General features: G+C 44.0%; 1 protein-coding gene across 1 annotated transcript in view; it reads left to right on the top strand.

Moving 5' to 3' along the window:
* Positions 1-27,678, top strand: part of RSF1 (remodeling and spacing factor 1) — an 89,344-nt gene that overhangs the window by 45,130 nt on the left and 16,536 nt on the right. The window contains exons 6-12 of the mRNA XM_077451369.1: positions 1,396-3,473; positions 7,268-7,471; positions 11,265-11,369; positions 17,023-17,102; positions 21,150-21,204; positions 23,815-23,921; positions 25,546-25,613. Coding sequence (XP_077307495.1) covers positions 1,396-3,473; positions 7,268-7,471; positions 11,265-11,369; positions 17,023-17,102; positions 21,150-21,204; positions 23,815-23,921; positions 25,546-25,613 — 2,697 coding nt within the window. The remainder of the gene's footprint in view (positions 1-1,395; positions 3,474-7,267; positions 7,472-11,264; positions 11,370-17,022; positions 17,103-21,149; positions 21,205-23,814; positions 23,922-25,545; positions 25,614-27,678) is intronic.

The raw sequence follows: 27,678 nt of genomic DNA, 5'->3' as shown, positions 1-27,678 counted from the left end.
TTTGCACCTCAGGGGAGGAGTAAAGCACTGCAAGGTATCAGCAGGTAGACCACAAGGTTTTTATGCTGCTTGGAAGGTTTCACTTTCAATTTTACTGCTTGTCCTTCATCCATACACTTAGAGCCTGGTACAGAATAATTTCTCTTCAAACAATCCTAGTTTTTAGTGTGCATAGATTTGCAAAACAATGGGATAAAGGAGTATTCCCAAACTTTGGTTACTGTGAAATTGTGTTCAATGCATTGCATGTTATCTCAGCTTGAGGAGGGAGGGGGGGGTGGACTGGGGGGGGCGGGGGGTGGATTCACTGAATGAGTTTAGCCTCATGCTCCATTTCATGCTGAATAAACAAAATTATTTAATGTATCTTAAATTAAAAATCTGTAGATAGATTTTTACTCCAAAAGCATTTTATTAAATTTTGATAAAAAGCAAAAAAATCCAATTTAAATATTTTTATGAACTCTTTTTTTTTTTTTTTTTTTTTTTTTTCCCCCCAAAAGACCACCTTGCAAATAGTGTGACATTAAATATTTCAACGGTCGCCATTTTATTCCCTAGGATCCCTGTTAGAAAAAAAAGAATTAATGTTTGGGGGTTCTAAGTAATTTTCTAGCAAAAAGTATTAATTTAAACTTGTGAGCAAAAAGTTCCAATAAAGGCATGGTCAGCAAGTGGTTAAAGAGTAGTTTCCATAAAAAAAAACAAAGAAAAAAAATTTAAAGTCAGCAGCTACAAATACTGCAGCTGCTGACATTTAATAATTGGACACTTACCTGTCCCAGGGTCCAGCGATGCGGGGGAACGAAGCCCCACTCGTCCACCCCCCCCCTCCTCTCGGCGGTACCGGCATTGCAACTGTGGGCACCCAGCTGTGGCTTCACACCCAGGCACCCCCTGCGCATGCGCGAGCAGCGCTGAGCGCCGAGATTGGCCGTGCAGTCATCTGGGACCTGTCACGTATCCCAGATGACTGACAGGAGGGAGGGGGCAGAGCTGATCCTTCCTGTGCCGAGGATAAGTGACGTCAGGAGCCCAGGCACTGAAGGAGGGACCCCCTAGCAACAGCCATTTAGAGCTAAGTTCATTTTTTTTTTTGGAATTTTGAAGCTTTTTTGTGTGTGTGTGTGTGTGTGTGTGTGTGTGTGTGTGTGTCACCACTTTAAAGAGTGTTTTTTTTTTTTTTAGTTTTTTTTCACTATTGCACTATGAGATGTCGTTTTTTTGCTTTGCATTATTACATTTTGCATGTGTCAGCTAGTCACTGAAGCAGTGTTTGTTTTTTTGTTTGCATGAAATTATTTTGTGTTATCCTTCTAATTTATTGCAGAGTTTCATGACAACTTTTATTTGCCATTTTTTAAATTTGTGTTTTTCTATGTCCATGACTTACAGAGAAGTTGGAAGAGGACACAAAAGAAGGAGTGAAAGAGAAGCTAGACCCAGCAGATGATACCACAAGTTCTTGTCCAACAGAAAATGGTAACGCCTGTAAGACTGGCGATAAAGAACCCTTAAAAACAATCAGTGAAATAAAAACAGAACCTCCTGATGAAGAGGAGGTTAAAAAGGCTACCAAAGAAGAAAGTGACTCCTTCAAGGAGAACGTAAAGCCTGTGAAGGTTGATGTAAAAAATAAGGTAGAACCTAAAGACTTGAAGGAATTAAAAGGGACTGCCGAAAAGATCCCTTCCGCACAGGAGCCCGAACACTCAGAAATTTCCGTTATTGTTAAGCGCACTGAAGAGCATGTCGAAAAATCAGTTGAAGATTCGGAGAAAATGAAGAACGACCAACAGGCCAAGATCCCCTTGAAAAAACGAGAACTCAAGCTTACTGAGGACTTTGATGGACCAGTTAAAACGACGCTGTGCAAGTCCAAGACCCCTACAAAAGAGCTGCTTCAGAAGGAGGAAGAGAAACTAGATGATGATAGCACAAAGACGTCTGCTGCTCCTGCAACGGTTTCTGAAGGCAAACAGTTGGTGAACGGGGAGATAAATGGGGACAAATCGCACAAAGCAAAGCTAGACTATGTGGAGAACAGTAACACCACCCCAAGAGAATCCATCATCAGCACAACAATGGAAGAGAATGGTGTAGTCGAGAAGAGAACTTCCAGTGTCATCAAAAGTTTGCATGAACTTAAAGAAAACAGCAAACCTAGAATCCCTGAGAATTTGGAAAAAAGCTCAAAAGACCTCAACAAAGACATTATTACTCCTTCATCGGAGGAAACTTCTCCAAAGACATCCTCAAAGGAAGATACATCTGTGTCTGAAACATGCCAAGCCAGTGTGGACTCCAAAGGAGAAGAGAAAAAAGAATTGCTGTCTTCTGTTGGGAAGGAAAAGACAGCCAAGACCAAGAAAGACTGCAAAATTGACACAAATGATTCCGAGTCGGTAAAGGAGACTGAGATCCCGAAGAAACCTGCCATCGTTGCCACTTCAGACATCCCAGATGATGATAAATTATCAGAGGCCAAGAAAACTGAGCAGTGTGCATCTGAAGACAAGAAATCGTGCGACTCTGAAAAACAAAACGCAGACGATGATATTATTGAGGAGGTTAAATCCAAGACAAGAGATACAAGAAAGAAAGCAAGCGCAACTGCAAAATCAAGGCTGGCCTCATCCAGAAAAACATCTGCGACGGCAAAGAATTCTATGGTGAGCAAAGAGAAGTCCACAGAAAGTAACAAAGAAGATGAGGGAACATGTGAGCCGGAGTCTTCTGATAAACAAGAGGAGAAGGCGAAACAAGAGGAGAAGGCGAAACAAGAGGAGAAGGCGAAACAAGAGGAGAAGGCGAAACAAGAGGAGAAGGCGAAACAAGAGGAGAAGGCGAAACAAGAGGAGAAGGCGAAACAAGAGGAGAAGGCGAAACAAGAGGAGAAGGCGAAACAAGAGGAGAAGGCGAAACAAGCGAGGAAGCCTCCCGAAACAGAAAAGAAAACATTCAGCTTAAGGAGCAAACGGAGGGAAAAACCAGCTGCAAAAGAAATCGATGACTCCAATGAAACTTCCGAGTCTAAAGAGCCAGAGGTTAAGAAGATGGACGGTAAGGACAAAATCTCAGAAAAGCCCACTTTACTTTCCAGAAATAAACATAGGCTAGAGCCCTTGGCAGAAGAGGACAACAGTGGATCGGAGAGCAAAGAGATGACATCCGAGAGGCAAAAAGATGGCATCAAATTGACAATCCGTATCTCAAACAAGAAGAGGCGGCCGGAACTGCCTTTGGAGAGTGTGCCCATGGATGAACCAGAGGATGCTGAGAACGATGACTGTATTGGGAGGAGGCTAAGACGATCTCCCAGGATCTCAAGACCCTCCACAAAGGTAGTAGAGGTCAAAGAACGCAAGCCTGAGAAAAAGCAAAGCGATGATGAGGAGGCGAAGCCTGCACCTGCAAAGCCAGCCCGGGAGGAGAAGAAAGCCGAAAAGGAGCAGTGCCAGAAAGTAAAACAGGTAACTTGTCCAAAATTTTTTCCATTTGGCTTGGGTTTTTATTTTTTATTTTTTTTCTTGTGTTTTTGTAAGCGTTTTTATTTTCCACCCATACCATATATCAGTGATGGAGAACCTTGGCACCCCAAATGTTTTGGAACTACATTTCCCATGATGCTCCACTACACTGCAGAGTGCCAGAGCATCATGGGAAATGTAGTTCCAAAACATCTGGGGTGCCAAGGTTCGCCATCACTGCCATATATGTAATCGGGATGCAGGACGTTTCTAACACTTGCACAGTATATAACATTTCCTTTAATTAGAATCAAACCAAGTCCAGTTTAGGCAACCCCCCCCCTCCTTTTAACCCGCACAAGGTACAGTACCTATAGTTATATGAAAAGTGTCTTGCGCTGGTGGTCTCTCTCTTGGAATAGGTCCACCCGATGCAGGATGGAACTTCTAAAAGTAAGGGGGTTTTTAGGTCGCGCTATGGATTGTGGTTTGGGTAAGAGCAGCCCCTATTCAAATTCCTACCCAATGGGAAGGAATAAAATGAAATAAGGAGGGGGGGGGGGATAGGATTGGCGCTATACCCTTTAAGAAATTTGGAGACTTAGGTATACAATTAGCAAGAAATTTCCAGCGGGCTGGATAATAAAATAAAATAACTATGAATAACTGTATTAACGAATCATAAATGCATAAATCATTAGACAATTGTAACAGCATGCAATGAAAATAAAGTGCAAGGTGCTGGTGAACAAATTCTGGTATTTGTGACAAAACTATATGAATAAAAAGTAGAGCTTGGTATAAAAAGTATATATATAGAATATATATAAAAATATATATAAACTAATCCGTTTATCTGTTAGACATATCAAATCCTCACGTAGTGTAACTGTGATGAAAAGTGCATATTACATGGTTGAATAAAAAAGCAAAACGGTGAAAAAATGTGGTAAAATATAGCAGTATAAAAAATGCAAAAAAAAAAAATATATAAAAATGGAAAAATAAATAAAAATAAAAATAAGAATAGTGATTAAAAATATTAAAAATATTAAAAAGTAAAAATTAGTAAAAAGTGTCCCTCAAAAAGGTGGTTATGAATTAGAGGGGTGTCCTCTGCAGGTGAAAGTGAAGTGAAGGGTGGAGGAGATTTCAATTGTTGTTCCCGGTGCTCTGTGGCTATTTTTATGTAGTTGCTCTCACCAGAGTTATGGCCCCTTCCGGGGTGGATCAACCTTCACAGTATCAGCCACTGTGTAGCTCTCTGGCTTGCCTCTATTGCGATCCCGGGAAACCTTCGTTCCTCCGTTCATATGCCGTGTTCGGTTATATGTAATGAATAAGAGGCATATCCATGGTGCAGTATGTCTTATAAAACTTCGTATTTATTATATAGGCAAAAGTATTACTCATAAACATCCGTTCATATGTATATATTGAAAGGAAAGATTCCGTTCGGCTAGCACGCTTTCTGAGTTAGCAGTGTATGCTTCGTGGCCACGCCCAATGGATATGCCCATGGATATGCCTCTTATTCATTACATATAACCGAACACGGCATATGAACGGAGGAACGAAGGTTTCCCGGGATCGCAATAGAGGCAAGCCAGAGAGCTACACAGTGGCTGATACTGTGAAGGTTGATCCACCCCGGAAGGGGCCATAACTCGGGTGAGAGCAACTACATAAAAATAGCCACAGAGCACCGGGAACAACAATTGAAATCTCCTCCACCCTTCACTTCACTTTCACCTGCAGAGGACACCCCTCTAATTCATAACCACCTTTTTGAGGGACACTTTTTACTAATTTTTACTTTTTAATATTTTTAATCACTATTCTTATTTTTATTTTTATTTATTTTTCCATTTTTATTTTTTTTGCATTTTTTATACTGCTATATTTTACCACATTTTTTCACCGTTTTGCTTTTTTATTCAACCATGTAATATGCACTTTTCATCACAGTTACACTACGTGAGGATTTGATATGTCTAACAGATAAACGGATTAGTTTATATATATATTTTTTATATATATTTTTATATATATTCTATATATACTTTTTATACTAAGCTCTACTTTTTATTCATATAGTTTTGTCACAAATACCAGAATTTGTTCACCAGCACCTTGCACTTTATTTTCATTGCATGCTGTTACAATTGTCTAATGATTTATGCATTTATGATTCGTTAATACACAGTTATTCATAGTTATTTTATTTTATTATCCAGCCCGCTGGAAATTTCTTGCTAATTGTATACCTAAGTCTCCAAATTTCTTAAAGGGTATAGCGCCAATCCTATTCCCCCCCCCCCCCCTCCTTATTTCAGGATGGAACTTCTGTCAACTGCCCAACTTCCATTCATTAAGTGCTTTTCATAAATAGAAGCTGTAGTACAGTTTCTGTGAATGGAGGAGGCCCACCAAAAGAGCCGGCGTAGTTGGCACTCTTGGCAAGCGCCTCTGACAGGTGCATCTGCAGATTGTTTTGTTGTGTAATGTTATTACGAATGACCTTCCAAATCAAAGTTGTGTACATCACTCTACTTTTTGTTTTATTTTTGGACACAAGTGAGGTTTTTCTTTAACCACCTTCCACCTGCGCTATAGCTGAAGGACGGCTACAATGCGGGCTTTCGGTGCCGAGAGGGCGTCAATAGATGTCCTACCATGATCGCGCATGGACAGCACGTTCTTCGGACTCTGCTAATCGCAGAACAAGGGTATAGGGCAATCACAGCGAACCTTTACCACGTGATCAGCTGTCAGCCAATGACAGCTGATCATAGAAGTAAACAGAAGCCGGTTATCGTTTTTTCCCCCCACACAAATAGAGCTTACCTTTGGTGGCATTTAATGGGAAGTAACAAAAAAGACTGAAAATTTTGAAAAAAAAACATTTTCATAGTTTGTTATAAAATTTTGCAAACTGGTAAATTGTCAGCAGCACTGGTGGGGGCGGCGCTGATTGGTGGCACTGGTGGGGGCGGTGCTGATTGGCGGCACTGGTGGGGGTCGGCGCTGATTGGCGGCACTGGTGGGGGTCGGCGCTGATTGGCGGCACTGGTGGGGGTTGGCGCTGATTGGCGGCACTGGTGGGGGTCGGCGCTGATTGGCGGCACTGGTGGGGGTCGGCGCTGATTGGCGGCATTGGCAATTTACAGATTGGTACAGATGTCCTTGTAACGGAAGCCGGTTACCAGCTTTCTTCTATTATCGCGTTTACCACGAGTAGAGAAAAAAGCCGATGACCGGCTTCTGTTACAAGGACATCGATACCGATCTGTGCTCACCAGTGCAGCCCATCGATGCCCATCGGTGCCGCCTCATCAGAGCACATCAGTGAATGAGAAGAATTACCTGTTTGCAAAATTTTATAACAAACTATGAAAAATATTCTATTTTTTTTCCCCCCCAAAAATCTTTGGTCTTATTGGTGCTTAAATACCACCAAAAGAAATCTCTATTTGTGTGAGAAAAAAAAAAGTAAAAAATTTTGTTTGGGTACAGTGTTGCATGACTGCACAATTGTCATTCAAAGTGCGACAACACTGAAAGCTGAAAAATTGGCCTGGGCGGGAAGGGGGGTGTAAGTGTCCAGTAAGCGAGTGGTTAATGAAATCCATAGACTATTGTATGAGCTCGGTCTCTATATAGAAGACTTTTCTGTGTAATAAATATGAGTAAATAAAGATCTGTTACTGAAACGTATGAATATTTTACATCCAGGACGTCTGACGTTGCAGAGAAACTCTTCCTTACTACTTCTCCCCTCTTTGTAATGTCTATAGAAGCCAAAACAAAAGCGAAGGGCACGGTGGACCAACACCAGATCACGACGCAAACTTAAATCGTCCAGTGAGGACGAGTCTGAGGAGTCGGACAGCGAGGAAGAGTCAGAGGAGGAGTCGGAAAATGGGGAAAAACAAGAAGGGGTACCTGGGGAAGACGATGAACCCTGCAAGAAGTGTGGACTTCCCAACCACCCCGAGCTGGTTAGTACTGCAGTTAGTATATGAGACTTTAGGCACAAAATTTATTTTATGTGCTTAAAACTGATTTCAAGGCAAATATGCAGAACTTATATCTGAACATCTCTGTATTTTCCTATGGGGGGTCCTGTAGCTTTAACTTTTGCGCTCTCACTATAGTGCCACTGCTGCAGTGTTGTCAGCCCTGCCCTGTGTTTTTTTTTTTTTTTGGTGGACTACAGAATCCCTTCCCTCTTATGTTTTGGAGTTGAACGAGGGAGGTGTTCTGTAGTGCAGCAGGGGAAAACTGGGCAGGACTGACAACACTGCTTTGGATTTCAGTGCAGCAGGGGTACTCACTGTTGGATCACTACAGGAAGATCACTGGCTTTCGAACAGGATCAACAGTTATTTTCTTGACTACCGCATTTCAACGAGACAAAACATATGAAATGTGTATGTGCTAAAAAAGGTGAACTTGGTGTCTCTTTCCCAGACTTAACACTTTAAAGTGGAAATAAATTTCCATCACTAACTTTTACCTGTAGGTTAGCCTATATTAAGGCTTTACCTATAGGTAGTGTAACTCCTAAATGGGCACCTTTTTTAGGACAGGGGTCTCAAACTGGCGGCCCTCCAGCTGTTGCAGAGCTACAAGTCCCATGAGGCATTGCAAGGCTGACCGTTACAAGCATGACTCCCACAGGCAGAGGCATGATGGGACTTGTAGTACTACAACCGCTGGAGGGCTGCCAGTTTGAGACCCCCGATTTAGGAGATATTTACTGTACATACAACCAGTGATAAGACCGGCGCATGCGCTCCGAAGAAACAGCCACCCAGACCAGGCCATTCTTTCAGAGCCCTGCGCCGTAACCGGCGTCTCCCGCGCGTTCATGGGAGTGACATCGTCGTAGCTCCTGCCAGTCACAGAGCCGTTGTCCGCAAGCCCGGTGAAGATGGGAGTGCCTGCAGCTTTGACATCATGGCGCTGGGAGAGCTTTGTTTTAAGGTACGTTTTTTAAAGGGGTTGTAAACGTTTGTTTAAAAAACAAACGTCCTACTTGCTCCCTCTGCTCAAGGGCTTTGCACAGAGCATCCCCGATCCTCCTCCTTCTTGGGTCCCCCAGTGGCACTCCTGGCTCCCCTTCTTGAGTGCTCCCAAGGAGAGCTGCTTTCCATGGGGGCACTCGTGCTGGCATGCTCCCGAGTCCTGCTCCTGGGTCCATTGACACAGCAGAACCCGGCCCCGCTCCCATTTCACTGGATTTCATTGACAGCTGTGGGAGCCAATGGCTCCCGCTGCTTTCAGTTTATCCAGTGAGGACCCGATACAGTGGCTGGAGCTGCTGTGCTTGTCCCAGTCGATGAAACGATCGGCTTCATGTAAGTAAAGGGGGGGGGGAGGGTGCTGCACTACAGAAGGTTTTTTACTTTAATGCATAGAATGCATTAAAGGGGGATTTCACTGTAAAAAAAATAAAAAAATAAATAAAAGCCAGCCGCTACAAATACGGCAGCTGCTGACTTTTAATATATGGACACTTACCTGTCCCAGGATCCAGCGATGTCGGCAGCCGAGGCCAATCGATCGCTCGGGTCTCATCTTCCACCATTCTAGGTGAGGGAATCGGGAAGTGAAGCGTTGCGGCTTCACTTCCCAGTTCCCTGCTGCGCATGCGGGAGTCGCACAGCGTAATAGGAATGGTCCGCGCTGTCTCTGGGACCCGTGTGTGTCCCAGCAGACAGCACGCCGGGACAGGAAGAGGCATAGACTCCCGTGGGAGTCTATGCCCGGAAGTGGGTGCAAATACCTGTCTTAGACAGGTATCTACACCCCCTTCCCTCCTGAAAGGTGCCAACTGTGACACCGGAGGGGGGGAGGGTTCCTATGAGCAGAAGTTTCACTTTAGGGTGGAACCCCGCTTTAAGTTGGAAACCTTGATGGTTTACAACCCCTTTAAAGAGAACCGCAGTCTGCTCACATAATTTGTAATAAAAATTTTTTTTGCCATTCTGAAGCTTCCCTCCAACCACTTTGCGTATTATTTTATATATACTGTGATTCTATATTTGCCAAATATGCTGCAGAAATCTCCCTCCACTGAGTCTGGCTGCAGCCATTTAAACTGTGCTGCCTGTTCACTTCCTGGATTTACAGAGGCACACCTTTGCAGCTCTCATTGGCCCTCTTATGACTCATCCCCCTCCCCTTCCTGGCAAACTGTTGAGTAAGAGTGAGCTGTGCATGATGTCATAAGCCTAGGCTAATGACCAGACAAACAGGAAGTGGGCTGTATAAGGAATTTACTGGCAGAAATAGTTTTACTATCCAAAATTAAAACCAAAACAAGTGCAAAATATTTAGTATTTAGATGGAAAGTTGAAAAAAAATGACTGAAGGTCCGCTTTAACTTATTGTACTAGTATGCGATACATTTATATTGGGATCAACAGGTATTCTCTTTACTACTGCATTTTAACCAGTTCCCGACCAGCGCGCGCCAATGTACGTCGGCAGAATGGCACAGGCAGGCAAATGGGCGTACCTGTACGTCCCTTTAAATTTGCCGCCCTGCCATCGCGAGCCGCTGGCGGCGGCCGGCTTGCGTGCTGGTGGGGACCCCCGTGAGTCCGGTCGCGGGTCCCGCGGACGTCTCACGGGGCGGCTGAACGGAGAGATGCCCTTGTAAACAGCATCTCCCTGTTCTGCCTAGCAACTAGTGACGTTGATCTCTGCTCCATGTGATTGGAGCAGAGATCAGTGTTCACTAAATGAAAGTCCAACCCCCCCACAGTTAGTAACACACCCCTAGGAACACTTAACCCCTACACTGCCACCCACTGGTTAACCCCTTCACTGCCAGTGTCATTTACACAGGAATCACTGCATTTATATAGCACTGATTACTGTATAAATGACAATGGTCCCAAAAATGTCCGATGTGTCCGCCATAATGTCGCAGTCACAATAAAAATCGCTGATCGCCGCCATTACTAGTAAAAAAAATAAATTATTAATAAAAATGCCATAAACTATCCCCTATTTTGTAAACGCTATAACTTTTACGCAAACCAATCAATAAAAAAATGATGCATTTTTTTCAAAATTGTCTCAATTTTTGTTTATAGCGCAAAAAATAAAAACCGCAGAGGTGATCAAATACCACCAAAAGAAAGCTCTATTTGTGGGGGGAAAAAGGACGTCAATTTTGTTTGGGAGCCATGTCGCACGACCGCGCAATTGTCAGTTAAAGCGACGCAGTGCCGAATCGCAAAAAGTGGTCTGGTCTTTGGCCAGCAAAATGTTCCGGGGCTGAAGTGGTTAAGGAGACAAAACATAGGGAATGTGTATGTGCTGAAAAAAGATGAACTTGGTGTCTCTTTCCCAGACGTAACACTTTAAAGTGGAAATAAACTTCCATCACTAACCTTTACCTATAGATAAGCCTATTATAAGTCTTCCTTATCGGTGGTGTAAATATCTCCTAAACAAGCACCATTTAGGACAGGGCTCTCAAGCTGGCGGCCCTCCAGCTGTTGCAGAACTACAAGTCCCATGAGGCATTGCAAGTCTGACAGTTACAAGCATGGCAGAGGCATGATGGGACTTTAACATTTCCAACTACTTTAAAAGAACCTTTTGAAGAGAGTCCCATTTACTATATTGGCACCTAGGCCAGTTACCGATGCCAGAACATACTTGTTGGAGGACTGATGTAAGAGTGTAAGCAAGTGAAGAGAGCATGCAAACGGTCATTTCTGAATCTGTCTGGCAGGGTCATTGATTATTTTTTTTTTTTTTCTCTAATTACAGATTTTGTTGTGCGACTCATGTGACAGCGGTTACCATACGGCGTGTCTCCGCCCACCGCTCATGTTGATCCCCGATGGAGAATGGTTTTGTCCTCCTTGCCAACATGTATGTATATGATTGCATTCTGTACTTATCCTCTACATTATAACGTTCACGGCAGAATAAAAAACAAAAAAAAGAACTCGTACCTTGATATGCATCTGGGAAATGCAGTATGACTGCTATAGGTTCCAGCTTTTCATTCAGGGATTGCTTTACCCTGTTTCCCCAAAAATAAGACCTAGCGTGATTGTCAGTGATGGCTGCAATATAAGCCCTACCCCCCAAATAAGCCCTAGTTAAAGTCTTGTAGGTATTATTTTTCAGGGAAACAGGGTAGGGCTTATTTGGGGGGTAGGGCTTATATTGCAGCCATCACCAATAATCAAGCTAGGTCTTATTTTCGGGGAAACGGGGTAGTTCCCCAGTCCTCTCGCTCCTGGCCTAAGAACCCCTAAACCGAATGCAAGAGAGGATGCTCCAAACACACTATTTGTAGTGGTCCTCTGCGCTACTATTCGTGAACTAAAATAAAATCAAAAATACAAATACTAAGGTGGAAATGCAGCAAAACCTAATGGTGTTCACAACTACACCAATAAAAATCTATTGAAGTTACACTGATTTTGTGCATAACCTAGCAATCCCATCATCACTAAAAAATGATTGAATTATAGCAATAATGTGTAATGACTTTCAATAAATGTTCATAAAAATAGTGACATCATTAATGTAATATATGTGCAAAAAAAGTCCATAAGTAAAAAATAATGCAGGAGTTCAAAATAGTGTCGATGAAATATCACAAGACATGACAATTTATCCAATGAGTGAAACCGCCGACACCGCGCCAATGTTCTCACAGAACTCTCTCGCACCATAGGCATAGGATTAACAGCAAGATCTTATAAATCAGGAAATTCCACCCCTTGTAACCGATATTATGATCCACATGTAAGGTAAATGAGCCTCCAATAGTGTGTTGCCATAAATAAAAGGAGTTTTATCCAATAAAATACCTGCTTGCATAAAAGCAGTAGTAAGCGAGACAGAGACAAACATTTGGCATTAAATGTTAACATTCAGCGTTAGACTCGCACGTCACGTCTGGTCTGCGGTATACTCCGGCCACGCCCTACGCGTTACACCACTTGACTTCCTCAGGGGATTTTCAAAGGCATTTAACCTATGCCTATGAGATGAGTTCTGTGAGCACATTGGTGCTGTGTCAGCGGTTTCACTCATTGGATAAATTGTCAAGTCTTGTGATATTTCATCTACACTATTTTGAACTACTGGATTATTATTTTATTTTTAACTAACAGAATGTTCCTTTCTTGAGACAAAAAGGTCAAGGCATGATGGATTATTTTTACTTGTGGACTTTTTTTGCACTTATTCATCTAAATCATCTAAATTATGTCACTATTTTTATGAACATTTATTGAAAGTCCCTTCACATTATTGCTATAATGCAATCATTTTTGATTGATGATGGATTGCTAGGTTATGTGTAAGATCACTGTAACTTCATTGATGTCCCAAACACACCCGCTGCATTCTTCTTGCCTTTTAGGTCTTACACTGAAAGCTTGATGCAGGCAAAAACGTCAGGTGTTAATCAGTTCCTGTCCATGTAACACGTGGTGACTAAAGGGTGGATTTTAATGCCCACGTGGAGGCATACACATTCATCAATTGGCAGCTAAAGTTTCTGTGCCATGAGCACACTCACCGGAGAGTCCAAGCTCTCCGCACCCACTAACGATCGATAACCGGCACGATCGGCTCGCAACCATGTGACCACTGGGGGACAGCCAATCGGCGGTCACGTGATCACCGAACCTTCCTGCCCCTCTAGGAATTCAGACCCTGTTAAAGGGATGCTGTGGCTGGGCAGGATGGGTTAGTAAGATTGCAAGTGAAAGCAATTGCATGAAGCAGTGCACACTCTTCAGGAAGTCCATTTCCCAATGATCCAGGGCAGGGGTAGGCAACCTCGGCCCTCCAGCTGTGGTGAAACTACAAGTCCCATTAGACATTGCAAAGACCCTGACAATCACAGGCATGACTCCTAGAGGCAGGGGCATGATGGGATTTGTAGTTTCACCACAGCTGGAGGGCCAAGGTTTGCCTACCCCTGATCTAGAGGGATGCTTTCTGGAATCTGGCTGCAGGAGATCGCAGAACAATCAAAATGCATTAAAGCAGGTGGGCATTCTGACTTAAAGCGGAGTTCCAGTCACTTTTTCAACTTGGTCTTAAAGTAAAGACCACCCCTTATTTTTGGATAAGTATTTTATTGCCTTTTCCAAAGTACAAAGGTGTACTTCCGTCCCAGCCTGACCGCGGAGCAGTGTGTCATTTCCTCTTCAGCGGCGAGCCCTCCTCCTTCTCTGACCTGTGTGTCCCAGAAGTTGACAGGGCCATTCAGAAAGCACTGCACCGCATGCGCAGTAGGAAACTGTCTGTGAAGCCTGAAGTCTCCACTTCCGGTTTCGCTTGGTTACAAAGGCGGCGTCTGCACCCGAACTGATGGGGTGCCGACATCGCAGACTCCCTGGACAGGCAAGTGTCCTTATTCAAGTGCTTGTAGCTGCTGACTTTAAAAAATAAAAAATAAAAAAAAATTCTCTTTCGTTCATTGACTGACACAGCATCTTCATCTTGACCTTTCTGCCTAGTCCTCTCCTCAAAGGGCAATATAACCCTAAGGTCAAGATGAAGATGCTGTGTCTGTCGATGAACTTCAGAGAAAAGGATTTTACGTTGAGTACAAAAATCCTATTTTTTTTCAGGGTGGAACTCTGCTTTAAGCCAAGGGTGCAGAATAGGAAGGTCATTGTTTGGATTTCACCCTTTGTCTGGAATGACTCTTTAAAGAGGAGGTAAACTTCCTCTGCTGACATGTACCTATAGGTAAGCCTATATAGAATTGTATGGGCGATGGGGGTACCTCATCCTTTGTAATATTTTAGAAGATAGAACTGATATAACTGACTTTAATGGTGCCAGTGAAGAACAGTAAAAGCAAAATCATGCTAAATGTTTTTATTACGAAATTATTAAAATTGTTTTACAAGTAAAATCAATTCAAAAATTGTATGGTTGTATCCAATTTAATCTATTGAACAATTATGTAGTTGATCTCTTTTAACACTATGTCAAGAGGTTGATGCATTTCACATCTATGCTTCCTCAGGACCTTCCTCAGGAATTCAAATCGGCAGAAAGCAAACTTTGGACTATATGATTAAGTTGTGCAGATGGCAGCAGTAGATAACGTTCCAAGCTCTTCCTCTCTTAGCCATACTAAGGGAGATGCACTTTTTCCCAGGTTACATGGAGAACTTGGTGATTTCAGTCCATAGACTGCTTGGCCCGGCCTCTGCTCCCTCCTCAGTTACTGTGATTTGACAGCCACTGGAGACAATGGCTTCCCCTGATGTCTCTGAGCCAGTGAGGAGGGAGAGAACCTCTGCTCTTGTGCACAGCACTGGATCTAGATGGGGGGGGGGGGGAGCTCCATGCAGAAGGTTTCGTAGAACCACTTTAAACTCTTCCCGCCCGATGGCCATCAAATGACGGTGGCGTGGCTCTCGTTCTGGGCGGACGTCATATGACGTCCCTCCAGAATGACCACTCTTGCGTGCTATTGGTGGTGTGGTGTGTCAGTCTGACACACCACGGCACCCATCTTGGTAAAGAACCTGTGATGGAGGCTCTTTACCATGTGATCAGCCGTGTCCAGTCACGGCTGATCACAATGTAAACGGGAAGAGCTGTTGATCAACTTTTTTCCTCACTCGTGTCCGACAGGCACAAGTAGAAGAGAGGTAACCGGCTGCTCTCCTGATGGGGGTCCCTCCCCTCCTCGGATGTTCACCCAGGACCACCAGGGATTGTCACCACAATAGACCACCAAGTATGCCACCCTATACCACCAGGCAGCTGCCAATCGGTGCCCATCCCCAATGCCTGCCAGTGCCATCAGTGATGCCTATCAGTGTTGCCTATCAGTGTCACCCATGAGTGCCCAATAGTGCTGCATATCATTGCCACCCGTTGGTGCTGCCTACCAGTGCCCATCGGTGCCGCCTTATCAGTGAAGGAGAACTTATTTACAAAATTTTATAACCAAAACAAACCCCCACCCCCCAAATTTTAGGTGTTATTTTTTATTTGTTTAGCAAAAAATAAAAACCGCAAAGGTGATCAAATGCCACCAAAAGAAAGCTCTATTTGTGGGAACAAAATGATGAAAATTCTGTTTGGGTACAGTGTAGCATGACCGCGCAATTGTCATTTAAACAGCGACGGCGATGAAAGCTGAAAATTGGCTTGGGCAGGAAGGGGGTTTAAGTGCCTGGTATTGAAGTAAGCTGGCAAGGTGTGGTACTGCCTCACATGCTCTAATGGGAATGGGCAGAGCTAAGGGGCAGGACAGGTATTGGATCATTCAGCTCTTGTTTAATGATTTAGCATCCACAGGTGCCCTAGGGCATAGTTACATAGGTGAGGTCGAAAAAAGACACAAGTCCATCCTATATGTGTGATTATATGTCATTATTACATTGTATATCCCTGTATGTTGTGGTCGTTCAGGTGCTTATCTAATAGTTTTTTGAAACTATCAATGCCCCTCGCTGAGACCACCGCCTGTGGAAGGGGATTCCACATCCTTGCCACTCTTACAGTAAAGAACCCTCTACCTTGTGTGGCCACATGTCTTGTTAAACTCCCTTCCGCAAAAAAAGTTCTATCCCTATTGTGGGGTCACCAGTTCGGTATTTGTACATTGAAATCATATTCCCTGTCAAGCGTCTCTTCTACAGAGAGAATAAGTTCAATGCAACCTTTCCTCATAACTGATATCCTCCAGACCTTTTATTAGCTTTGTTGCCCTTCTTTGTACTCGTTCCATTTACAGTACATCCTTCCTGAGGGCTGGAGCCCAGAACTGGACAGCAAACTATAGGTGCAGCTGGACCAGAGTCTCGTAGAGCAGGAGAATTATTGTTTTATCTCTGGAGTTGATCCCCTTTTTAATGCCAATATTCTGTTTTCTTTGTTAGCGACAGCTTGGCATTGCATGCCATTGCTGAGCCTATCATCCTTTTCCATCCTAGATTCCCCCCAGGGGTTCTCCCCTCCCCCCCCCCCCCCCCAGTGTATAGATTGCATTCTTCATGAATACATGCTGATTACTGCTGATTCCATTCTCCTTACTAAAATCAGTTAAAAAAAAGTTTACTTTCTATTGATGTTAGGCTAACTGGTCTGTAATTCCCAGGGATGTATTTTGGGTCCTTTTTAAATATTGGTGCTACATTGGCTTTTCTCCAATCAGCTGGTACCATTCCAGTCAGTAGACTGTCATTAAAAATTAGGAACTATGGTCTGGCAATTACTTGACTGAGTTCCCTAAGTACCCTCGGGTGCAAGTCATCTGGTCCCGGTGATTTATTAATGTTAAGTTTCCCAAGTCTAATTTTAAGCTTCCTGTGATGTGTCATGAGGATAAACGCTGCAGTTTTGGTTACTGAAGACCGAGGAGAAGGCATATCTTGTAATAATCACACTATGCTGATATCATGTGGTGCTGTCTAGAGACTGCCCTGTGGATAATGACTGAGATCTCCTCCACCTGGTGTGTACAGATTTCCTGTATCTACACACGATCCAGATTGTGCTGATCAAATCTTTCTTTTATGAACAGAAATTACTGTGTGAAAAACTGGATGAGCAGTTACAGAATTTAGACGTGGTACTAAAGAAGAAAGAACGGGCAGAGAGAAGGTAATATACTTGGCAGTTATTCTACCATCTGTCTTTTCAGTAATGTGAAACGTACTGCCTGGTTTTAGCATAAGTTTCCCATTAGACCAGGGGTGTCCAACCCATGGGCTGCATGCAACTCAGACCCGCCTGGAGGGATGCCAGAGATGCAAGCAGGGGTGGACTGACCATTTGGACACTCGGGCACTGCCCGAGGGCCCCGGGCCACTAGGGGGCCCCATCAGGGTTTTCAGCCTCAGTAAAACCAGGGACAGTATGTAAAAATCTGTTGTTTTTTTTTACATCTGTCTCTGAAATGTCTGTTACCGACATCCTTTTGGTCTAAAACTCCTGAGATTATAGCTGCCCCACCCCTCCAGTACCTTCTCAGCCAATAGAAACATGTCTGTGTATACTGTGTGTACATGTATGTGTATACTGTGTGATTGTATACCGTGTGGCCCCATAATCTCTGATTGCCTGGGGGCCCCATAATCTCCTATTGCCCCGGGGGCCCCATGAGTTGTCAGTCCGCCCCTGGATGCAAGCACAGCAGCCACGGCGGTCGACACAAACGAGCACGGGCAATGCACATCTGTAGGGATGCCGTGCAAACATAGCGGCCTACACTGACAATCCAGGCAAATGCACATCTGTAAAAAGAAAAAAGTAAACTGCGCTATTGAGTAACACTAAAGCCTTAAACAAATATGATCAAAGCAGCAGTTCTGTCTGCAACACAAACACCAGCCGTAATAAATAATAATTGTGCCAATTGGTGAAAGGTTTATATGTTTATATATATATATATATATATATAATTTTTTTCGGATTGATTAAATTGCCAAAGTGGCTCATTCCATAAAAAGTATTGCTTAATAAAATATGTGCAAAAAGTCCACAAACTGGTGATCTATAAAGATGATCTATTTAATGAACATGAAGTCCATCTTCCATCACCAAAACTGCTGTGAATCCACCACCAGATGAAGTAACTGTATACCAGCTCCTGTGGACCCCTTGTTATAGGGTGTTGAATGCTGCCTGTGGCTTATTACTCATCCTGGGCCCTTTCTCCTTGTCTCAGGGCTGCTCCACGCTTCCGGTATCACTCGGTAAGTGAACGATGGAGTTTGGCACCAAAAAAAACCCTTTGGGTTTATTAAATATAAAACACAGCACTCATAAATAAAAAAAAATTAAGTAGCGCCTATTGTTTGGTGTGTCGGCCGCACACAACCAAAACACCCATCCCCGTTGGGACACGAGAGTGGTGGCGACGTCGGAGCATTTCTTCAGCCTACGCGTTTCGTCATAAATGATGTTGAACTGGGGCACACAAGCTGGGGTAGCCGACACAAGCGAGCCTGGCCAATAAACACCTGTAGGGAGTCTGGAGATGCTGTGCAAACATAGCAGCCTACACTGACATGTGACAAGCCAGGGAAATGCCCATTTGTGGAGATGCCGTGCAAACATAGCAGCCACAGCAGAATGCACTGACAAGCTAGGTAAATGCACATCTGTGGAGATGCCGAGCAAACATAGCAGTCTACAATGTCAAGCCAGGCAAATGCATTTCTGGGGGGATGTCAGGGCTGCCATGTTTGCATAAGCACCAGCAGCAGGGAATGCAGGGATGCCAGGCAAGTAAATGCTGCATGGTCGGGTCTAAGGAGTGTGCTGGGGTGGTCTGCGCCCCCCACATTTCAATTTGGTCATTCCTGATCTAGACACTCACGAGCCTGTGGAGGCCAGAGCTGTCTTCCTTGACTTTCTGGCACCACCATCTTTGGATATAGGAGCCGGTTGTGATTTCCTGAGTTCTCACGGCTGGCTCCCCACTGTGCATGCACGTGGCATGGTAGGGCTGGGGGACTGGTCCTGCAGCCTCTTGGGATGTGTGACGTGCCCCAGGAAGGTTGCAGGAGGTGGGGGAACAAGCTGATGTAAATCTCTGGAATTGTGGGAGGATTCGTGTCACAAAAAGGTACCCGCTTGTTAGAGAATGGGTGCTGGGAATGGGATGAGTGGGTGGGACATACATTTTTTTTTTTTTTTTTTTTTTTTTTTTTGAGTGAAGATCCGCTTTAATTTAGGCAGCTCAAAGGATTTTTTAGTAGTGCACTGAAATGAAAATTCTGGTACTGAAAATTCAGGATGTGCTTGACAAAACTGAAATTGACGGTTGTTAAAAAAAAAAAAAAATGATGTAATGTTTATAAAATTTGTATTTATATTGAAATTTTTTATTAATATAATGAATTTTAAATGAATATGAATTTGTCACCCATTATCGAAACCTTGTTAAAAATCCTGCTTGTGTTTTTGGTGCATATTTGGTGAGCACCTCTCCATTGATATGCATTGAAAATGCACCCATGTTGTAAATAGGAATTTATGGTGCATATAGAAATTTTTTTAGCTAGCGTTGACAAGTCGTTTTATAATTTTTAATAGATTTCAAGGTTAAAAAACATTTACACAATGAAAATTAGTTACAGTGGTTCACAAATATGGTGGTCTGAGCAAACTGGTAAACTTGAAGACACATTCTTGCACATTAACCCAAATGTTGTGTTTTTTTATTTTTTTAGTCGAGTGACCCATGAAACGCCACAAGCGTGGTAAAATCACGGGGGGGGGGTTGGCAGGCATCCTTTTTTTTTTTTTTTTTTTTTTTTTTGCTGGAAAAAAACGTATTTTCAACCGATAATCTTTGGTGGGCAAAATTTCGGTGCATCGTAAATTTTTTTTAAAAAAATGTAACCACTTAAGGACCACCTCACGCCAATGTACGTCAGCAGAATGGCATGGCTGGGCACAACCACGTACCTGTACGTTATTCTTTAAGTTCCCAGCCGTGGGTCGGGAGCGCGCCAGCGGACCCCAATCGCAGCTGGTGTCCCGCCATTGGGTCCCAGAGCTGAAGCACGAGGAGAGGTCTGTGTAAACAAACCTTTCCTCATGCTTCCTACTGTGGCTGTCGCCGATCGTCTGTTCCCTTTTATAGGGAAAGACGATCAGTGATGTCACATGCCAGGCGACGCCCCCTACAATAAAAAAAACACATAACATCTCGCACAACCCCTCCTCTCCCCCTAGTGGTTAACTCCTTCACTTCCATTGTCATTTACACAGGAATCAGTGCATTTAAATAGCACTGATTAAATAGCACTGATTGCTGTATAAATGACAATGGTCCCAAAAATGTGTCAGATGTGTCCACCATAAGGTCACAGTCGCAATAAAAATCGCTGATCGCCGCCATTACTAGTAAAAAAAAAAAATTTATAAAAATGTTAGAAAACTATCCCCTATTTTGTAAACGCTATAACTTTTGCGCAAACCAATCAATCGCTAATTGGAATTTTTTTTTTTTTTTTTACCAAAAATATGTAGAAGAATACTGATCGGCCTAAACTGAGGAAATTTTTTTTTTTATATATATATCTTTTTGGGGGACATTTCTTATAGCAAAAGGTAAAAAATATTGCATTTTTTTTTTCAAAATTGTCGCTCTATTTTTGTTTATAGCGCAAAAAATAAAAACCGCAGAGGTGATCAAATACCACCAAAAGAAAGCTCTATTTGTGTGAAAAAAAGGACGCCAATTTTATTTGGAAGCTGCGTCGCACGATCACGCAATTGTCAGTTAAAGCGACGCAGTGCCGAATCGCAAATTGGTCCGGGGCTTAAGTGGTTAATAATATTCCTTTCAAAATGTATGGTTCCCACCTTGTACCGTTAAGACTCCCCAGGCTAGCATCATATTGGAGTGTTTGTAATGAGCTGATCTCTCCAGCCTGCCGACTCAGTGAGGTTTTTCTAATGAATTGAACTCTTTGGACCTCTCTTGTACTCCAAGGCTTTAAAGGTGTTAAAACAAGTTTGTGGCGGCAGTTTTTTGTTCAGCAGATTCAAAGATTTAGCCCCGGTCCACTCCAGTACGCCTTCCCAGTTTTCCTCAGAATCACTTGTAAATGCACCTCTATTTAAAATCTTCCTTGTCCACCATCCCCTCTGCTGTTTGTACATGCACTGACTGAGCGTATTGTATATTTGCAGGAAGGAGCGTTTGGTTTACGTTGGAATCAGTATTGAAAACATCATTCCTACTCAAGTAAGTTGGTTGCCATGCATGATTATAATGTGAACCTGAACGGACCCAATTTTTTATTTTTTTTTGCAAGGTAATTCTATTGCTGCTATACCTTGTGATGGCTGCAAGTATAGTTACATAGTTTACATTGTAGGTGAGGTTGAAAAAAGACACAAGTCCATCAAGTCCAACGTATGATTATATGTCAGTATTACATTGTATATCCCTGTATGTTGTGGTTGTTCAGGTGCTTATGGCCAACTTAATCCGACGGACAGTCCGTCCTACTTTCGAATGAACGGACTTGACCACACACGGATGCAAAACAGTCCGTCGAAAGCTTGCGCGATGACGTGTACAGCACGTACAACGGGACTAGAAATAGGAAGTCCAATACACAGCAATGCAACCTTCCGCCGTGTAAATCCTTTCTGAGCATGCGCCATACTTAGTCCGTCCAACTAGCCTACTCACGAGCGGATTGTCCGCTGAAACCAAAGTCTGACGGACAATATTATGGAAATTCCGAAATACTTAGTCCGCCAGACTGCACGCTGAAAAAGTCCGCTGAAGCCCACACATGAGCGGACTGTCCGCTGAAATGTGTTTCGACGGACTAAGTTGGCCAGACAGTCCGCCCGTGTGTACGCGGCTTAATAGTTTCTTGAAACCATTGATGTTTCACACACACACACACACACACACACACACAAACACACACACAATTTTCTTTACTATATTTTTTTTTTTTTTCTTTTTCTAAATTGCCTTTGAAATCCCATCTTTGGGGTTTTCTATTTTCTAATTCCTAGAGGGATGATGGCAATTTACACACCAACCTGTGTGAGTCTATTAACATTTGTAACATGTTACATTTGCACCGGCCCCTGCTCTCCGCCCGATCCCCCATTCTGACAGCTAGCAGGGGGATCTTCTCCCCTGGCTAGCTGTCGCAATCTAAAAAAGGTGTGTCCATGTGGGGCTCCGCTTGCCTGGCCGTGGCGTCCATTTTCAATGTTCTGTGGATGGGGAAAACTACAAGGTCCCAGCAGCCTTTGCGGCTGTCAGCTTGTAGTTCTCAGTAAAGTTCTCAGTAAACTACCACCCCGCCCCCCTGTGCCACATTTTGGCACCTTTAGGGGGCAAGAAGGGGGGGAGCGGATACCTGTCTGGTATCCTGTCCCCACTTCCGGGAGACCGTGGCACATTACATCAGTAGCTCGCCTCCCTCCTCACCCCACAACCGGGCCAGTAGGAGAGCTCAACGGTGCCTCGCGCAATCGCAGTAGGGACCCGGCATGTAGCTGTAATGCTTCACTACTGTGTTCCCTTACCAGCAATAGTGGCAGCACTCGACAGCTGATGGAAACATCTGAGGTGCTGACCTCACTGGACTCCTGGAAAGGTAAGTGTCTTATTATTAAGTCAGCAGCTGCAGTATTTGTAGCTGCTGGCTTTTAATCTTTGCAGCGGTGGGTAGAACCCCGATTTAAAGTCCACCCCTACCCTGCCCCCCCATATCACCAAAACCCAATCTTATTTGACTGTAGAATACCAAAACTTCAGTGATGTTCTAGCAATTAACAGTGGATTGATAGAGGTAGGGATTGGGGACAGGACAGGCGAGGGCATCATTTTACATTGAGCAGCAGTCAAAGCCTCATGTGCAGCCTAGGCTCAGCATCCAATTCTTCAACGGAGTACCTGCAAAAAGGGTGCTTACTTCTTAGCACTATTAAAGGAGAAGTATAGCCAAAGCTCCTTTGGCTTTACTTCTATGTATCAAAGGAGTGCAATTCGTTTTGCATTCCTGTGACCCATTTTCAGCAGAGAGCGACCTGAAGTCCGTTCTCTGCTGACGCTACAGAAGTTGGTCCAGGTACCACGTCATCACGACAATGGAAGTCGGGATCTGCCAGGTGCCTGGACCGACGCCCAGCTCAGTCGCACAGCGAGCCGCTGAAAGCCTGATCTGGCCGATCCGCCCCCCTCCACAGCCCAGCGCTTCAGTGAGCGAAGAAGCGGCAAAGCAGAGGGCAGTGACTGACGGTCAGCAGTTCTCTGCTCGGGGAACTGTCAGAAACAAGCATAGTGGTGTAGTGTTTAGCACTTTCACCTAGCAGCAAAAAAAGGGTCGCTGGTTCCAATCCCGACCAGGACACCATGTGCCTGGATTTTGCATGTTCTCCTTGTGCCTGCGTGGGTTTCCTCCAGGTACTCCGGTTTCCTCCCACACTCCTAAGACATGCTATTAGGTTAATCGGACCCTGTCTAAATTGGCCCCAGTGTATGTATGAATGTGTGTTAGGGACCTTAGAGTGTAAGCTCCATGAGGGTAGGGACTGATGTGAATGTACAATGTATATGTAAAGTGCTGCGTAAATTAACGGCACTATATAAGTACCTGAAATAAATAAACCAAGCAATTGGTGGTGTTCCATCGCTCGGTTCTCAGTGTAGAAGCACCGGGGGACAGATTCAGCATTGGACCGATGCTGCATCCACCTAGGTAAGTATTCTACCGGAGAAAAACAGATTCCCATACATTTCTTTTAAACGGGTTAATTGTCCACTTTAGGCCCGATTTGGTGGTACTAGCATTAAGCATGGAATGCTTTTTCATGGTTATAGGATACAGAAGAGGTCCCAGAAATTCAAGAAAAAGAAGAAAAAAAGAAGAAAAAGTCGAAGCCATTGGAAAGGCGGTCAACAAGGACCAGGAAATTCATCAGTTACAGGTGAGGCATGTGTCGCAAGATTGCAGCGGATTGTATAAGCAGATCCTGCATCCTGAAAGAAATTAAGCACAGTACAGATCAAAGCCAAATACATTCCAGTTCCATCAAAACAAAAGCTGTCCTAAGTCTTACAGTTCTCTTTCTAAAGGTTTTTGGAGTAGAAAAGCCTGTCCCCTGCCAACAGCTGCAGAGTGAGACCCCTGCTGTCCATAGGGGGGGGGGGGGGGGCGCCTAGTCTCATTGCAGAGATTCGATACGTCCCATACTTTTTGACCTATAGCTCTGCAATTGGCAAAGACTTGTGCTGGTTTTTTTTTTATTATTTTTTTTTAAAAACACTAAAACTTTGCAAATCTTTTGTTTTGATGCTCCTAGAATATATTTAGTGTGTGCCAATGTCTAATCTACTTTCTCTATGCTGGATTCAAGTTGCTTCAGGTTAGAGGCACATTATTCCTTGGATTTGTTTGTCCTCTCCCTGAGACTTTGGATGCACCCACAATGCTTTGCCGGCAAAGCTTTCAGGAGGGATATCGCTGATGTCTCATGGCCGCAAAACTTGTGTTTAATATGCTAAGCTCAGAACTGAACGTTCATAGCAGCAGTTCAGCCGCTCGATCGTTCTTAAAGGCGGTGGGAGGGGAGCCCCTTCCAAATCCCGCCACCCTCTTGTGCTTCTGCGGGCTCTCCCGTGACCTCGGGGACCCGGAGAAAGAATCCGCCGCCGCTGGATGACGAGCATAGGGATTTTGCCGGTGACGTCACGTCTGGGCCGCGGTTGCAAACAAAGCCGCATTCGCAGTTGAAAAGCATGAGATCGTTCTTTTTTATTTATTTTTTATATCTCGTGCTTTCCAGTCTGGAGGAGAGACGTGGAGTCTTGGACTCCATAAAGAGAACCTGTCACGCACTATTCCTGTTAAAAGGGATGTTTGTATTCCTTGTAATAGGAATAAAAGTGAGCAAAAAATAAATGAATGTCAGAGTTTTACAATGACTCGTGGGATGTGTAGTTCCGCAACAGCTGCAGGGCCGAAGTTTGGAGATCCCTGGTGTGTATAATGGAATTTACGCTATAGACAATTTACTGTAATGGTGGTGATCAATGCTTTATTGTGGGACTGTGATGGGGTAGCTGAGGCAATCTGGCACTAAGACACTCTCTAGGAGGGTCACCTAACTGACGCAGACATCGCTAGTGACACCAATACAGTGATCAGTGGTAATACTGTACTAATGACACTGGCTGAGAAGAGGTTAACGGGGTGCCTAACAACCTGTAATGTGTGCTGCTTTTATTTTACTATCTGGCTGTTATTTTACCCTGCTTTGCAGGGAGAAGAAACTGCCAGGTCACTGTTCACGGTACACAGAGCTCTGTGTTTTTTGTAAACACGGAACTCTGTTGTGATTGGCCACAGTCATTGGCTGAAATCATCTACCAAACTTGTGCTGTGTCCAATCGATGTCCTGAAATCGCCTGGCCTGCAACTGCCACCCGCAGTACAGCTACCCGTGGGCAGGGAAATTGTAACTTTGACTGGTGGTGCTTTAGCTGTTCATTGTAATTGTTTAACTGTAATGTAGGTTCTGCTAAATAAAACTATAACTTCATTGTTTGTAGGTTTGATGAATTTGATGAGGCGATCGATGAAGCAATAGAAGATGATATCAGGGATGCTGATGGAGGAGGTAGTGAAGAAAATTCTACTATTCATTTTAAAGACCGATTACACAGAAGGGACACAGACGTCTTTATACGATCTTTTCCCCTCATTCTCTACTCCGAAATCAATACATCCTACCTTCACGTTGCAGAGACGATTATAAAAACGGCAGGAAAAATGGGAAATCTCACAACTCTCTACATCAGGGGTGTCAAAAAATAAAGGTTGGGAGAACCCTCAGATGGGGAAGTCCCAGAGAATAAAGTAGTGGCTACCAAGGCGGCCAAAGGCAATACTTTAGTTTAGTTATATCAAATTACCAGACTAAAGTATTGCCTTTGGCCGCCTTGGTAGCCACTACTTTATTCTCTGGGACTTCCCCATCTGAGGGTTCTCCCAACCTTTATTTTTTGCATAGTATGTCTGGCTACGGAAGCTACACCCTTTATGGGTGAATGGCACATGGTTTATATCAATTATTTGTACGATAGAGGTGTTATCAGTGGACCCATCACCACCTTGTGTGGCCCGCATTCAGTATTATGGTTCCCCTCAAAGGGTCTGTTACCACCCCCTTACATCAGATGTCAAGAGACCCCCCCCCCCCCCCAAACCATCAGAAGTTAAGAGTCCCCCCACCCTCCCTTACATCAATGCACCCCCCCTTACCTTGTGCTGATTCTGGGAAGCAGGAAGTGCAGGGTCTGGAGAAGGACCAGAGGAGGACTGGCATCAGCTGCCGCAGTCTGCTGAATGCTGAGATCAGGGGAGGCAGAGACAAAGGGTTGCTGCAGCTGCACAGAGGTGCAGAATCTATAGGAGGAGTTCTGTCTAGAGGTCAACCAATGTGGGTTTTACTCTGGTCGATGATAATATTTAGAAATCACTGCGGCCGATATGTGATGCCGTGGTCCCCCCCCCCCCTCATCTCATAAAATCTAACAGTTAGACATCTTTCACACTGGGGCTGTTTTTCAGGTGCTTTTGGGCTAAAAATAGCGCCTGCAAAGTGCCTGCAAAACGCCTTCTCTGCAGTCTCGGTGTGAAGGCCCGAGTGCTTTCACACCGAAGCAATGCACTGGTAGGACGTTTAAATTAATCAGCCGATGCCGATTAATTTAAAAATGCCAAATATTGGCTGGCCGATATATTGGTAGTCCTCTACTGCTGAGACGAGGGGTGGGCAGAGATGAGCTGCGCGGGGTGGTGGTGGTGGTGGGGGGGGGGGTTGGGTTGCCGCTGCTACAGGTAAGGTATGAGCGCCACATAAAATAGCCTGGAGGGCCGGATTTGGCCCACAGTCCTTGTGTTTGACACGTGTTCTCTATTGCTCTATATCCTACTCCACTAGTCTGATCTGGCAATTGTTCTTCTGGGGCAGGTACAAAAATAGTTCCTGTGAAGATGTCTTCTATTTTTTTTATTTGATACTTTAGGCCTCTTTATTATTCAGAGCAGAAAGAGAGATATTCTACCTGGGGGCAGAGAGCAGCGATGAGTAGAGTGCTGCGCCATAAGACGCAAAGGTCCAGGTCCTCCCATCCAACATCGTCAGTATCTGACCTCCTAAATTCTGTTTTGGTTGAATAGTAACAAATTCCCAAAGCCCACTCCAAAATCTTGTGGAAAGTCTTCCCATGGGAATGGAATGGCCATGAAATGTGTATACAGGGGGGAAAATAATGATTTGATCTCCTGAAAAGTTTGCCCACTTACTAAGAAATGAAGGGTCTATATTTTTTTTTTCTCATAGGTATATTTTAAATGATGGAGACAGAATATTAACCAAAAATCCAGAAAAAAAAACACAATACACATGTTATAAATGGGTTTGCAGTTCAGTGAGTAAAATAAGTATTTGATCCCCAAGCAAAACGTGACTTAGTACTTGGTGGAGAAACCCTTGTTGGCAAGCACAGAGGTAAAATGCTTCTTGTAGTTGGTGATCAGGTTTTCACACATCTCAGGAGAGATTTTGGTCCACTCTTCTTTACAGATCTTCTCTAAATCTCTAAGGTTTCTTGGCGGTCACTTGGCAACTTGACGTTTCAGCTCCCTCCATACATTTTCTATAGGATTAAGGTCTGGAG

The sequence above is a fragment of the Lithobates pipiens genome, unplaced genomic scaffold, assembly GCF_037356315.1.
Source record: "Lithobates pipiens isolate NorthernLeopardFrog02 unplaced genomic scaffold, aLitPip1_a1.2 Scaffold_23, whole genome shotgun sequence".
Classification (NCBI taxonomy): domain Eukaryota; kingdom Metazoa; phylum Chordata; class Amphibia; order Anura; family Ranidae; genus Lithobates; species Lithobates pipiens.
This window is presented reverse-complemented; position numbering and strand designations above follow the sequence as displayed.